This window comes from Chrysemys picta, unplaced genomic scaffold, assembly GCF_011386835.1.
Source record: "Chrysemys picta bellii isolate R12L10 unplaced genomic scaffold, ASM1138683v2 scaf9, whole genome shotgun sequence".
In the NCBI taxonomy this organism is placed as follows: Eukaryota; Metazoa; Chordata; order Testudines; family Emydidae; genus Chrysemys; species Chrysemys picta.
The window spans coordinates 493,865-509,107 of NW_027052716.1; the positions used below are offsets into that span (position 1 = coordinate 493,865).

The 15,243-nt window shown below is 51.9% G+C and overlaps 1 protein-coding gene across 1 annotated transcript; it reads right to left on the reverse strand.

The window, feature by feature from the left end:
• LOC135977679 (maestro heat-like repeat-containing protein family member 1) lies at positions 1 to 3,215 on the reverse strand. The gene is made up of 5 exons (XM_065578912.1): positions 3,067 to 3,215; positions 2,539 to 2,644; positions 2,235 to 2,330; positions 1,997 to 2,101; positions 1 to 1,560 (listed from the first exon to the last, which is right to left on the reverse strand). The coding sequence occupies exons 2-5, from the start codon at positions 2,638 to 2,640 to the stop codon at positions 1,333 to 1,335; spliced, it is 531 nt and encodes a 176-aa protein (XP_065434984.1). The 5' UTR covers positions 2,641 to 2,644; positions 3,067 to 3,215; the 3' UTR covers positions 1 to 1,332.
• Positions 3,216 to 15,243: the final 12,028 nt, after the last annotated feature.

Sequence of the window (15,243 nt, forward strand, 5' to 3'; positions counted from 1 at the left end):
CTGAAGCCGCAGGATGGCAGCCCTGGTGAATGGGACGGATCGGCAGCCCCTGCTGACTAGGGTTACCATACGTCACGTTTTTCCCGGACATGTCCTGCTTTTCGGCAATCAAACCCCCGTCTGGGGGGAATTGCCGAAAAGCCAAACATGTCCGGCAAAATGCCGGCCAGGCACTTCCCCTCCCGCAGCTGCTCTGCTCCGCTCCTTCCCTCTCAGACTTTAAGAGCCGAGCTGCCCGAGCCAGCGCTACCGGCTTCGGGCAGCCCCCCCGCCTCCGGACCCCGAGCAACGGGCCAGGCACTTCCCTTCCCGGGCTCCAGCTGAGCTGCTCCGCTCCTCCCCTCTCAGACTTTAAGGCTCTAGCTGCGCTGGGGAAGCGCCGGCCGGGGGCGCAGGGTCTGGGGGCTGCCCGGCAAACCGTGAAGCCGGTAGCGCTGGGGCAGCCCTTTCCCCATGGCTGGGAGTGGGAGGGAGCGGAGTTAGGGCGGGGAAGGAGCGGAGTTGGGGCGGGGCTAGGGGTGAGGAAATGGGCGGGGCCAGGGCCCGTGGAGGGTCCTCTTTTTTTATTTATTAGACATGGCAACCCTACTGCTGACTGAATCCTCCTGTTCTCTCCAGAACGGGTCCAGCCTTGCCAGCAGCAGGACAAGCGTCCCCTGCCCATGTGCCTCAGCCCTGCCTGGTCAGACGCCATCACCCATCAGTCCTTGGCCTCCCAGGCTGCCAGTGATGGGAGCAACTCTGGGTGGTGGCTCGGGTGACACAGACACCAGACCACTAGGAATTGGGTGCGGCCCTGTGGGACAGGAGAGTCTCGCAGGGGGCACTTGGGGGACTCTCCTGCCCTTCCCAAGAGCGATAGCACCCTGTCCTAAGAACGTAAGTCTGGGATGAGGCAAAGCTTGTCATTAATTAGCCTGGCTAAAGAGCTGGGTGGAGCTGCTCCGCGGACAAGCTGGCTCGCTCCTGCTCATGGAGGTGAATTCATCTCCCTTCCCAGGAGCACCTGCTCTCCCTTTCATTCGACACCAGGCTCCTTGTGCCAGGCCAGCGAATGGCCACAGGATGGGAATGAGGCCTGGGCCCCGCCCCAATCTCCTGAGTCTAATGCAGCTGCTCACCTTGTCCCCCATCAGCTGCTGGGTTTCCCCCAGGAGGGAGTAGGTGACAGGGAGAGAGACACACACACACACACACATTTGTCCTTCTGGTTGCAGGGCTTGTGTCCTTCCAATCCCATTGGTGGCTGCACAGTGGGCAGAGTCCTCGCTGCGTGCCCGGCCCAACAGAATTGCAGGGCATGGTGTGGAACACAGAAAGAGATAGAGAGACTCATCCTCCAGCCGGCGTCAGTCTGAGAGAAATTGGCTGGGGTCCCAGTCTCAGTCTTCTAGCGGGTGCCATTTCCCAGCTGGGTTCCTTACCCCTCTGGTGCAGCAGCAGCTGGTAGAGCCGGTAAACCCCCTCCCTGGCCTGCCAGCTGATGTCCTTGGCTGGGTCACTGACGGAAAGAGCCAGCTGTGCCATGTGGTGACCCATCCTGGAGAATTCCGCTGAGTTCTAATGGACGGGAGAGGGAGAGGGGACTCCATCAGCATTTTCATGTCAGCTCCCAGTCCCCCCCCGGGCCAGGACTCTCCTTCCCCTCAGCCCCTCTGCAGGAGATGCTAGAGCCAGACCCTTAATTTCCTCTGCCCCCAAGGAAGCCTGGAGCACAGGGCTGTGGGCAGGGCCCTCCATGAGAACTTGCTTCCCCAGCTGCTCCAGGATGACAGGGAGCCATGAACCTGGAGCACAGTCCCCTTAAAAGCCCAGAGTCACCACTTAACTAGGACAAGAAGAACTTGACTCAAGCCAGGCTCACTCTCTGCTCTGACTCTGCCTCCCCAAGAGGAACACTCCTAACCCACAGCCCCTGCAGCAGCAGATCCTACAGCCCGTCGGAGCCAGCCCACCTACCCCTGGAGTCAGGAAGCTGGGGTCAGAGGTCACTTACGTCAAACTCAGGGAGGGTGATGGTGGATCTGAGCAGGGCCGTGCTGCTCTTAACGGCCCTGGCTCTCTCTCGCGGCACCCTGGACACGATCCAGTAGTTAATGTGCTGTGGGGAAAGGAGGCATTGCACTGACTGCCCTGACCAAGGACGCCCACTGGGGGCCCGGCTAGGAGGACTGACTGGAAAATGGATCGAAGAGTGAAGGTAAAATTGCCCCCACCCCTCTCATCGGGCTCACCTCCAAGATGTACTGGAGCCTGTCGGTGTCTGGGGACTCTGCCAGCAGGTTCCCCAGCATGGCGTCCAGGAGGTCTGGCAAGACCCTAGGCAGATCCTGAAAGCAAGGGAGAGCCATGGGTCAGAGTTAGGGAAACTGGGGCTACATCTGCCACAGGATGGGAAGTGGGGTCTCTGGGAAGCACTGGTGAGACCCCAAACACATATCCTGGCCTCTCTCATTCACATCCCACTGCAGGCAATTAGCAAGGATTCATGGCAGGATGACAGCTGGCTCTTCAATCCATGACTTTAGCATGATCTACCTGCACTTGGGTGGTGTCCTTCTCCATGCCCAGGGTGAAGACGGCGTGCAGGGCAGCTCGGAGGAGGTGGGTCTCCAGCTCTGGCTCCAGGGCAGGCGTCATGGTGCTGGCAAGAGAGAGGAGCCGATATTAGACTGTGCAGTGCGGGGATGGGACTGGCACCAACACGCAGGTGAAACTGCAGCAAAATAGGCACAGGCTGGCAAGAATGGAAACAGAGGCACCGAGCCAGGGAATGACAAGGCCAAGGTTTCTCAGAAAGACAGTGGCAGGGCAGGAATAGCACCTGTTCCCTGGACCCTGCTGCCCCTCCTGTATCTGATCCTGGGAGTGAGCCTCTCCCCAAAGCCGTTGCAATGTTACTGGAGTGAAAAGAACAGCCCAGCCAGGAGAGAGTGACCCTTCCCCGCACCTCTGCCAGAGGAGCCACCCTTGGGCGGTGACCTGGGAGTGGGAGGGGCAGTGACTCCCAGCCCTGGGCCTGAGCAGCACTGGGGTTAGGGGAACCGGGTCGGAGGGTCTCGGTACCTGAGGTTGCCCACAGCAATCAGGGAGTTAGCGAGGACGGCGCCGGGTGGAGAGTTATCAGGCAGCTCCTCAATGAGCTCCTGTGAGACCCAAAGGAGACAAAGGAGCGTGTGAGATTCGGGCCTCACTGACACTTCCCAGTGAGGAGATTACACAGCCAGGGCCCCACACAGCCAGCAGGATCCCCCCCACCTGCCTCCCGCTCCTCCGATTCCTGCCCAATAGTGACCACTCTCCGAATTTCTCCCGTCTCTTCGCCCCGACCATTTCTGGTTTCTGCAGACTAGATGTTTTAGCAAAGTTTAGAATTCCTTGGTGCTCAACACCGTGAAACTCCCCTTTCTCCTTCACAAAGGGTTTTAACGCCCCTTATCTCACCCAGGCTCTCGACTGCCCAAAGTTGGAGAATTGTCCCTGTTCCCACTGCAGAGCACCCCCCACGACACACACACAGAGTCCTCCTGGTGGTGGGAGGGGAACAGAGGAAAGGACAGAAGACGTAAGAGATGAAGAGAAAGGAGGGAGGGATGGAGGAAAAGGTAAAACAAAAAGGACAAACCCTAATGTCCCCAGTGATTCTAAGGGACAAAATCCCAGGTGGGGAATAAAATTCGACCACCTTAAGCTAGTGTTTTCCAGGCCTAGAATTCAGCTGGCGCCAGATGCATCAGACTGAACAGGTTCCAAACCTCTCGGAGGCTCTTACCTTCTAAACAGGGACGTCTGTTTTCTAGTAAAATCAGGAAAAAGAAAAGAGAAAACTCAAAAGAGGTTCCTCCTGGCGCTCATGTACGTGAACCTAAATACTCTCTCAGTCCTCAAAGAGAGACCTCGAGAAGGAGACTTGCTGAAGCAAAGCTACAGGGGTCTCTGAGGTTTCCCTGGCCCTGCGCCCCTGTCCTGCCTGGCTGATGTCAGCATCTCTCTGTGAGGTCACCACCTCCCCAGCACCTTTGACCAATAGGTGGAGGTCCTGCAAAAGGCCTTTGTGATGTCACTGCCACACCCACTCCTCCCCTGCAGTGCTAATGTCCTGCCACAGGGCAGACACTTTGGAGGTTTGAGCTACACAAAGAAGAGACACTTAGATCTCAAAAATTAGATGAGATGTTTCAGTCTGAGCTAAGTAGTTGCTGCTCTTAACAATTGCAACATAATAAAATACAAATAAAATAGACTATTTCAGCCATTCTATTATGTCATAATCTGATCTGAGTAAACATGATAGGACACCTCATCTTATGCACTGCTCCTAGTGACACTCTCCAATAGATCCCCATCCTCCACCCGCCAGGAGGTAGGTAGAGGCGGATTGTTATCCCTACTTGAAAGAGGGAGAAGCTAAGGCTGAGAAAGGAGAATTGACTTGTCTTAGGTCACACAGCCAGTCCGTGGCAGAGTTAGGAATAGGACCCAAGAGCCCTGATTTTCAAACTAACCATCGGATCTTGAATTTCAGACATTGAATGACCTGAATAAAGCGCTCTCAAGTGAGTTCCAGACCAGCAAGAGTTCATAGTAATTATTCAGCAAGTATTTTAGGAGAACTGGAATGGTAGAGAAAATAATGAACTGCAGAGAAGCAGCAAAATTTGTCGAACATATGACTGGTTATGACTATTTACTTGGTCTTAAAAGAAAACAACAGGGACCTGAGTCTCCTCCCTGTCAATAACCCCCTGCTCAGCCAATCAGGGTAGAGACCGAGGGGCGGGAGGATGAGGGTTCTCACCAGAGAGTCAAAGGATGGCCCAGGTCACCGCTGGGGATCACTGTCTGAGCACTATTTCAGCCCCACATTTTTCGGTGGACCTCCCACAATGGGAGTTGTAGAGCACCCCCCACGACACACACCCCCCTCCTGGTGGTGGGAGGGGAAGAGGGAAAGGACAAAAGAAGTAAGAGATGAAGAGAAAGGAGGGAGGGATGGAGGAAAAGGTAAAAGAAAAAGGACAAACCTTAATGTCCCCAGAGAGTCTAAGGGACAAAATCCCAAGTGGGGAATAAAATTTGGCCACCTTAAGCTAGTGTTTTCCATGCCTAAAATTCAGCTGGCGCCAGATGCAGCAGACTGAACAGGTTCCAAACCTCTCGGAGGCTCTTACCTTCTCAACAGGGACGTCAGTTTTCTAGTGAAATCAGGAAAAAGAAAGGAGAAAACTCAAAAGAGGTTCCTCCTGGTGCTCACATACATGAACCCAAATACTCTCTCAGACCTCAAAGAGAGATCTCGAGAAGGAGACTTGCTGAAGCAAAGCTACAGGGGTCTCTGAGGTTTCCCTGGCCCTGCGCCCCTGTCCTGCCTGGCTGATGTCAGCATCCCTCTGTGAGGTCACCACCTCCCCTGCACCTTTGGCCAATAGGCGGAGGTCCTGCAAAAGGCCTTTGTGATGTCACTGCCACACCCACCCCTCCCCTGCAGTGCTAATGTCCTGCCACAGGGCAGACACTTTGGAGGTTTGAGCTACTCCCTGTGGATCTTTTTTCAGAGTAACAGCCGTGTTAGTCTGTACCACACTCAGTGTTCATTCTAGGAACTAAGCCGGCTAGACAGTAAAACATCACGAGTTGCTCCCAATGCTACACTCGGTTTCTCAGAAAGGAGTAGACTTTATGGCCAGAAGAGACAGTTAGAGCATCTAATCTAACCCCCTGCATATCACAGGCCTCCTGTCTACCACAATAGCTACTTTTGGGGCAAACACATTCCGGAAAGGCATCTAGTCTTTATTAATGACATCAAGAGATGGAGAATCCACCACTTTCCTTGGTAGCTTCTTCCTGTGTTCAATCATCCTTGGTGTTGAATATTTGTGACTTATTTGTCATAGGAATTTGTCTCTTTTCACCTTCCAGCCATTGGGTCTTGTTCTGCCTTTCTCTGCTCGATTAAAGAGCCCTTTAATACCCAATATTTTCTCTCCATTAAGGCATTTCAACACTTCAGTGAAGTCCCCTTTCAATCTTCTTTTGATAAGCTAAACAGGTTGAGCTCTTTCAATAGCTCACTAGAAGGCATTTTTCTCCAGCCCTCAGAACATTTGGTGGCTCTTTGCTGCCCCAGCTCCAATTTCTAGGACCATCTTTTTCAAAGGAGGACACCAAGACTGGAGGCAGTATTCCAATAGCAGTCTCACTGCTGCTGTGTCACCTCCCTATCCTACTCACGGCTCTGCTCCTACGTCTAATGATGGCTTTAGCCCTGTTCACCACAGCATCACACTGGGAGCTCATGTTGAGTGGCTTCTCCACTCTGGCCCCTAAATCCTTTTCAGACTCACGGCTTTCCTGGATCCACGTCCCCATTCTGGAGGTGTGGCCGGCGTGCCTTGTGGCTACGTATAGGACCTTGCATTGGGCTCTGCTCAAACTTGTTTTCTTTGAATGGGTCCAGCTGGCCGAATGAGCCAGATCGCTCTGTATCACTGCCCTCTCCCCATCAGGAATTACCACTCTGCCTGTATTTTGTCACCCCCCAATCTTATCCGCAGTGATTTTATGGTTTTCTCCCAAGTCATTGATAACAATTATTTTAAAAAATTAGTCCTTGAGAGCTTCTTCAGACCCTTAGTACCCAGGACCTGCTCCCCACATCACAGTGAGAAATGCTGTCCAGCCCTGCTGGTACATAGGGGATAAACACAGAACAAACGTACCTTTAGGAGCTGTGTTGTCCATAGGCTCTGAACAACATGTGGGGGTCATCAGATTACAAACGCACGACAGACCTGTAGTGTAGACAGGTCCCAACTGTGTCTCGCTTTCCCACCCTGTAAAATGGGGAGAAGAAACAAAACCTTGATTAGCTCCATTTGATAGCTGGGGAAACCGAGGCACCCAGCGGTGCAGAGACTCGCTCATGGTCCCAAAGCCAGGAATAGAAAACAGCAGATCTGATAGCCAGGCCTGGGACCTAACCCTGGTTTTCCTGGCCTTGCTGCTCTAAATTTAGTCACAGCCTCCATGTCTTTTCCCCCGTGTCCCTTAACCCCACGTCACTGCAGAAGAGAGATTTTCTGGTAGCCAGCTGGCTCTCCTGCATGTGGATGTCGTTCCAAAAGACATGCTCTGGCTCAGTCCCATGCTATGGTTGGCTGAAGGAACCACTTGGTCACATTCTAGGCCCTGAGTTATACAGGAGGGGTGACTAGATGCACATAATGGTCCTTTCTGACCTGAACCTCTATCAATCGCTACATTTTCTGCTGCTAGGAAGAGAACTCTGGACCTATTTTCTCTCATTCACTTTCAGTCGGAATAATTTCAATCCAGGCCAAAGGATTTCCTCTTCCATTGTGTCTTCAGCACCTTTGCGAGCAACCAGTTACTGTTACCCACAGGTTACCAGTTTCAACCTGTCCCTGGGTGAGATGGCCAGGAAAGGGGTTGGAGCTCAACTGCACCTAGCCCAGGTGATGCAGCTCCCTAGGGTGAAGGGAATAAGTGTGGGGGTCACGTGACAAGACGCAGCCTGTGACTAGGACCCCGGCCTGCTGAGAGATAGAAGGGCAGCCTGTGCTCAGCCAGGAGAGAGACCCCAAAGGAAGCAGGCATGGGAGGGGCTTGGAGAGTCCTTTAAAGGTCAGGGACAAGCTGGGAAGGGGCCAGGCTGAGCACTAAGGACCAGGCCCTAGGAGGGAAAGACAGGGCATTTTAGGAGATGGGGCAGATAGTCCAGTTGGTTTCAGCTCCCAGGACCAGACACCCAGAGGTGAAGGTGATTGTCGGGGCTTCTGTCCTTCTTCCCCAGTGTAGATTTGATAGTGGAGAAGACTGATGCCGTAAGGGGGAAGTGAGTTACCCCAAGGTCACCCAGTGAGTTTATATCACGAATGCATACTCGGAAGGATCCAATAGAAACATGGATTTTCCAGTCTCTTCTTTCTAGGAGTCCCCAGGGCTAAGGTAAAACCCCTGCGGCCCCTCCCCATTCTGCTCACCTCCAAGATGTGCTGGAGTTTGTCTGTGCTGGGGGGTGCTGTCAGCAGGATCGAGAGCTCGTCATCCATGTTCTCTGGGCAGGCCTTGCTCAGAGCCTGCCAGCGGAGGGAGAGCAGGGGTCAGGAGCCTGCATTAGCACCGGTGTGCCATTGACCAGGAGCTGGCTGAGGTAAGCGCCGCCTGGCCGGAGCTCGCACCCAGAAACCCTGCCCCAGGTCGGAACCCCCTCCCACACCCAAATTCCCTCCCAAACCTCACACCTGGCACCCCAACCCCCTGCCCCAGGTCAGAACCCCCTCCTGTACCTTAATCCCTCCCAGACCCCACACCCCCACCCGCACCCCAATCCCCTACCCCAGCCCTGAGCCCCCTCCCGCACCCAAACTCCCCCCAGAGTCCGCACCCCAACCCTCTGCCCCAGCCCGGATCCCCCTCTGGCACCCCAAACCCCTAATCTCCAGCCCAATCCCAGAGCCCGCATCCCCACCGGAGCCCTCACCCCTCCCTGCACTCCAACCCCCAGCCCCAGCCCAGTGAAAGTGAGTGAGGGTGTGAGAGCAAGCGACTGAGGGAGGTGGGCTGGGCTGGAGTGAGTGGGGGTGGGGCCTTGGGGAAGGGCATGAAAGGGGTTGGGTCAAGGGCGTTTGGTTTTGTGCAAGTAGAAAGTTGACAACCCTACTTAAGGACCTTTGAAAAGCAGCCTCCTTAGCACCGCTCCTGATACCAGGGGCCAAGGCGCCCCCGGACATGAGAACCACAATAGGCCAGAGCAAAACGCTGCGTTAGAAATCGGAGCTCAGGCTGCCAAGCGAACGATAGCTGACAGACAGGAGATGCGGGAATTAAGGTTGTGCCTTCAGCCAGCAACTGGTGTTCATCCGTTTGCACCACACACACACCTGTAGGCAGGGCCACTATTTCCTTGTCTGTCTGCCTGCCTGTTTAGCATCTCTCGGTCCTTACTGTGCCCATCACCGTGGTGTCTGAGTGGCAAACCAAGGGTTTGACGTGTGCATATGAAACTGCCTGACTGGAAGGACGTGGTTTGGTGTGGATCAGTGACTGCTGGGGCGATTGGTGGCAGAAGGCTCTGAGGGCCTGGCTCATTCCGACCTGGGTCATTCCAATGGCTTCTACAGCTGAGAGCAGCCCAGTCTCCTGCCTGGGTCCGACGCAAACCAGGAAGTACAGGACCACGGTTAATAAGAGCAGCTCAAAAGATCATTTTCGCTGAGCCCAGCCCTGCACAGATTTCCAGCTTAGGTTTGCATTTTCAGCAAAAGTTCTTCTTGATTATTTTCTCCCAACCCCTTTGTGCCTCCATAATAGCCAGCCACCCCGTCAGTCGAATCCTGGGGCGCTCCAGGGACAGCGTGTGTGCGTGTATGTGTACGTCTATATATATGTGTACGTGTACATGTGTGTATGTATGTGTATACGTGTATGTGCACGAGTGTGTGCACGTGAGTGTGCGTGTGTACATGTACCCCAGTCAGATGTATATGTAAGCAGAGTCAGGATGAGCTCTACCCTGACATCTGGTGGTGAATTATGGCGAGGGTGGAAAAGAACTCCAGGGGCTGATCTTGTTTGCATAGGCACACCCACTCGCCTGGCATGAAACCACAGCAACTCAAAGTGGTTACTTTGGCTGGTGTCGGATCCCCAGTTTCTCTGTTATTGGGGCAGGAAGGATAAAGTTTTGTTACCCTGATTCTGTGAATCAAGGCCAGTGGAACTGTTGTATGACAGAAGGACTGAGTGAGTCATTCACCATTACCTAAGTAGCATTTGCTTGTCAAGGGGCATGGGTTACAAAACCCAGTGAATTGAGAGAGGATGGGGACAGGTATTTGTACCTGATGGTGTGGCCCCCCTCCCCAAGGGGGTTGAAACACCAATTGCACTACCTCCTCTCTCCACTGTTGAATGTCAGAGCTAACTTTGATTCCCTTAGGAGTCTAGTTACAGACTGCTGATCTGAGTTCACTTTGGGGCTCCCCTACTACTAGCTGAAATCACTAAGAGCTGAAATCACAAAAGAGCTAAAGCTATTTAAGAGCTGAGATCACTCGAGGCTGTGTTAACTAGTGGGGAGCCTGAAGCTATAGCTAAGCTAACTTAGCTTAGCGGGGAGTGAGCGGAGCGGAGCGGAGCGGCTGGAGAAGCAGCTAGCAGAGCAGAGCAGAGCCTTGTGGGAGCGGCCCAAGGGACGGCTGGAGCGGAGCGGAGCAGCTCACAGGTCGGTGAGCGGAGCGGTGCAGCTCACAGGTCGGTGAGCGGAGCGGAGCGGCTCACAGGTCGGTGAGCGGAGCGGAGCAGCGTGGCTCACAGGTCGGTGAGCGGAGCGGAGCAGCTGCCAGAGCAGTTTGTGGGGCTGCGGGTGGAGTGGAGCAGTTCGTGGTGAAGGCTGCAGTGGAACCCCACGGAGAAGCAGCCGGTTGGCCTCGGATCACGTAAGGTGCCCCTTAACACCCTGCTCACCCCCCCCCCCCCTTGAACTCTGGGGCTGCACTGATCATGGACAGAGACTTTGGGGGGTTGTTGGACTTTTGGGACTTTTGTGATTCTTGGGTTGCTGGACACAAGAGACTTTGGGATTGGTGGACTTTTGGGACTTTGGTGATTCTTGGGTCGCTGGTTTCAAGAAACCAACGGGAGAGGACACGGCCCAATTTGCTGGGGTGGGTCTTCGCTCATGGTTTGGTCTAAAAACTCTAGTTGTGGTGTTTTTTCCATTTAATGCTGATGTCGTTTACCTCATGTTATTAAACATTTTCTGTTACACTCAGACTCCGTGCTTGCGAGAGGGGAAGTATTGCCTCTTAGAGGTGCCCAGGGGGTGGTATGTAATTGTCCCAGGTCACTGGGTGGGGGCTCGAGCCGGTTTTGCATTGCGTTATTGAAACGGAACCCCTAGATACAGAACCCGGCCCTTGTTGCTGCCAACTTAGATGGGCAGAAGGGTTACATTTTTGGGGGCTCGTCCGGGATCCCCTGGGTCAGTACCCCTCGCAAGCACCTGTTGAGTGTTCCCCTGCATTGGGAAACAATTGTGGTTATATTTTGAGGAAATTACTGTTTGTATAATGGCTAATATGTCGGGTTTGTTGGGCCCCGGCCCTGCAGCCTCTAGCTCAGGGGCCACAGCCTCAGCCAATGATTGGACAAAAGCACTGGGGCAAATATTGGAAAAGGTTGTGTTGTCCCATGCTCGGTCAAACTCTTGTCGTGAGTTAAGGTTATTTGCTGGGGCAGAGGAGTTCGAACCCTGGTTGGAGCATACCACTGAAATGCTGAAGGAGTGGGCCGTACCTGATGCAGAAAAGCGAAGATGTCTGATAGAGAGCCTTAGTGGCCCAGCATTAGATGTGATTCGCACCCTGAAGCTCATTGACCCTGGGGTCAGTGTGAAGGACTGCCTAGAGGCCCTTGATCATACCTTTGGGAGTGTAGAGGGCCCTGAAGACAGTTACTGTAAGTTCCTTAATTCCCGACAGCAAATTGGCGAGAAGATTTCAGCCTATATACAGAGGCTGGAAAGACTGCTTCAGAGAGCTGTCATGAGGGGTGCAGTGACTGCTGAACAGATGGATCGGACCAGACTGGCTCAAATTGTAAGAGGAGCTCAATATCAGAACTCGATTCTACTCCATCTCCGGCTAAGAGAACGACGGGAACATCCCCCAAGTTATTCCCAGCTGATAAAAGAGGTCAGAGAAGAGGAAGAAAGGCAGGCTGCCAGCGAGTTTTGGGAAGCCCAAACATTGGAGCCAGCCGGCACAACACCACTGCAAATGGCCAGTGTACTGATGGTGAGCACCACAGAGGAACTTGCCCAACAAGTGCAGGTCCTGACAGAACGGATAGCTGAACTGCAAAGCACCATTGACCAAGCTAAGACTTCCGGGAATAAGGAGCCTCTGACCGTGGCGATGGAGAAGTCAGCATTTAGAGCCACCATCCCATCTGGGCGAAGAGGGAAAGGACAATTCTTCTGCTACCGATGTGGTCAGGATGGACACAGTGCTGCCAAGTGCCATAATGAAGAAAACCCCTCCTTAGTGTATGGAAAGCTGAGGATCAGTTGGGAGAGATCCGGTAGCTGCCAGAGAGTCCAGGGACGGGGACCACCCAGGCCTGCAGGATTTGAAGATTCCCCCAGAAAAGACTGTCCAGCTGGGATCCCCGCAGGACTGATAGGGCCTCGAGCAGAGGTCATGGTGAAGATTGAAGGGGTGGAGTGTAAAGCCGTGCTTGACACTGGATCTCAAGTGACTATTATATTTCAGTCATTCTACCAACAAATGCTTAGGCACCTGCTGTGACAATGCGGTTCTGGCGGAACCCAACTGAGAGTGCCAACTCAGGACAAATTGCTCAAATAGGGCAGTTACAGCCCAAGGCTGGGGTTTTTTCCACCTCTAAGGCAAACCACCAGCCAGACTAAGAGGACTCCAGTCTCACCCCACTGGCTAACTGCAAGTCTCACAAGCAATCTCCTTAGATACTCCAGTTTCCCAGTATTACCACCAGTACCACTCGTTATGGGGACAAATGGTTATGAAAACCAATACCCCAGTAAAAGAAAAAGGTTCTCCTGATCCCAAAGGACCAAGCCCCAGACCCAGGTCAATATACAAATCAGATCTTACCCACAAATCACGCTGTTGCCAATCCTTTAGAATCTAAAATCTAAAGGTTTATTCATAAAAGGAAAAAGATAGAGATGAGAGTTAGAATTGGTTAAATGGAATCAATTACATACAGTAATGGCAAAGTTCTTGGTTCAGGCTTGCAGCAGCGATGGAATAAACTGCAGGTTCAAATCAAGTCTCTGGAATACATCCCCCGCTGGGATGGGTCCTCAGTCCTTTGTTCAAAGCTTCAGCTTGTAGCAAAGTTCCTCCAGAGGTAAGAAGCAGGATTGAAGACCAGATGGAGATCAGGCATCAGCCTTATATAGTCTTTTCCAGGTGTAAGATCACCTCTTTGTTCTTACTGTGGAAGATTACAGCAACATGGAGTCTGGAGTCACATGGGCCAGTCCCTGCATACTTTGCTGAGGTACAAGGCGTATCTGCCTTCTCTCAATGGGTCCATTGTATAGCTGATGGTCCTTAATGGGCCATCAAGCAGGCTAGGCAGAGCTAATCTCAGCTTGTCTGGGATGTCACCCAGAAGCATAGCATAAGTTTGCCATACAGACAGTATAGAGCCAATATTCATAACTTCAACTACAAAACTGATACACACATCTAGACAGCATAATCATAACCAGTAAACCATAACCTTGTCCTAGACACCCCATTTGACCCCCTTTATACAAGATTTGGGTGCCACTACAGGACCTTGGTTGCAACAATGATCTATACGGTCCCAGTTTATGTCAATAACGTCACACCCCCAACGCAAAATTGATGCAGGAAGGGATGACACAAACATCACTGACTGCATCCCAAGAGCTCCCCATCCTGGGTTCTGTCTCACTACAGCTAGTATTGGGTTAGAAGCCATACCAGTGTATAACAGAAATGGTTCATCAAAGTCATGTTCAATAACATGATTGAACCTCTTTACAAACTCAAGGTAACACTTAGTTAGAACAATAGTGGATTGGATCTGCTCTGGCAGCATGGTTCCTGTATGTGCCATGTGATCTTGCCAAGAGCTAAAGAAAACTGCTACTTTATCCATACAAGCTCGGGCCAATGTTTGGAACCCAATTAACATCGAATAAATGCAGATATTAACGTTCTTCATAGTCCAGGAATCTTGGCATTTAGCCATGAAAGCAATATGGTAGTGTGCCTCAGTCTTCCTTTTCATACACCACATTAGGTCTGGAATGTCCTCTCCCCTGTGAAAAGTTCCCATATTGTTTATATGCATTGCCTGTGAAACCCCAGTGTAACAAGGCCTTTTAACATAACGTGTGTTTTCATGTATTCCTTTTAACATGTTCAATGAATTCTCCAAAAGATTAGGCACATTGTATATTTTTACCGTTTGTGGCAATAGCAACACATTAATTACAAAATTTAGCAATAACAACAAGTTCATTGCAAGTGTCCATCTACAGTCATGTTTGTCATGCCACCCCTTTGGCTCAATACCATTGGAGTTTGGGCATTTTAGGGTTAACCTGTGGCTTCCCTTTGCAAAATTCAGTTTTCTCTTTCCTCCTTGTCCTGCAGGATCAAACCCTGATTTCTCTTGCTTAACAGAATTCACTGGCTGATGGGGTGGGCCCTCTGTGCTAACAGCTATTAGCAAGTCCTTCCTTTCCCAGCCAGGCAAGTAATTTGCACTACCCCAGACCAGAGCCAGTCCACCAGTTTTCATATTCGTAACTGCTATCATCTCCAAGGCTGGACTCTGTCTTAAAGAGATACCACACAAATCCAAAAAGTCTGCGGGTGAGAGTTTGCTTCCTCTCCCCCGCATCCTCAAGCATTTAGCCATAAAACTGCTCTGCTCTGACACATCAGTAACCAAATCTGTCCTCAAACCCTGAAGCACAAACTGCTCATTTAAAGAATCAGAAAGGAAACATTCCTGTTCCAACACCATTGTCTCCCCAACAAGTTGGCCCCACACAGCCACTTGGTTATAGGGATGCCTCAATCCCTTAACAACTTTTACTTCCTCTGAGACCTTCTCAAAGCTACCCACACTGGATCTTTTACAAGGAAAGTTAGTGGATCCCTTCACAACAGACAATTTTTGGCTGCTAGGAACTGAAACTTCCTTGATTAAATCACTCTCACACCCTTCAATTGCAGGGAACTGCTTGCACCGAGTACCATGAGGATTCCTTTCTCCAGGAGCTTTTCTAAGCAGCAATTCACCCCTCACAGAAATTCTGCCCTTACCCTCTTCACCTAGGGCTTGCTCTAAAGGCACACTTTCCTGAGCAACAACAGACTCTGTCTGGGTCTTACTTACATTCAGGATCACCTTTGGCCCATCAGGCAGATCTCTACACAATCCCCTTTCAGGCAAACCCATAGACTTCCTAGATAAAAGGTTAGAAATACTTCCCTTCTCTTTGCCACACACAAGCTTAGGAATTTTTTCCTTTTTGCTACAAGTTGTTAAACTGTCCGTAGGTAACACAACCAAATTACCTTTCTGCTCTCCTTGTGCCCTGGCTAGGGTATCACCCTGATCAGACAGAGTTGTTACACCCTTCTCCAACCACACATGAGCAACAGGCAAAATACAAGCACCAGA

What these genes read in the sequence shown, in the direction of transcription:
- LOC135977679 (XM_065578912.1), bottom strand. Translation starts at nt 2,640, where the DNA reads ATGACGCCTGCCCTGGAGCCAGAGCTGGAGACCCACCTCCTCCGAGCT. An exon ending in GGCTCCAGTACATCTTGGAG is followed by an intron (nt 2,102 to 2,234) that starts GTGAGCCCGATG and finishes CTTTCCCCACAG; the next exon opens with CACATTAACTACTGGATCGT. An exon ending in TCACCCTCCCTGAGTTTGAC is followed by an intron (nt 1,561 to 1,996) that starts GTAAGTGACCTC and finishes CCCGTCCATTAG; the next exon opens with AACTCAGCGGAATTCTCCAG.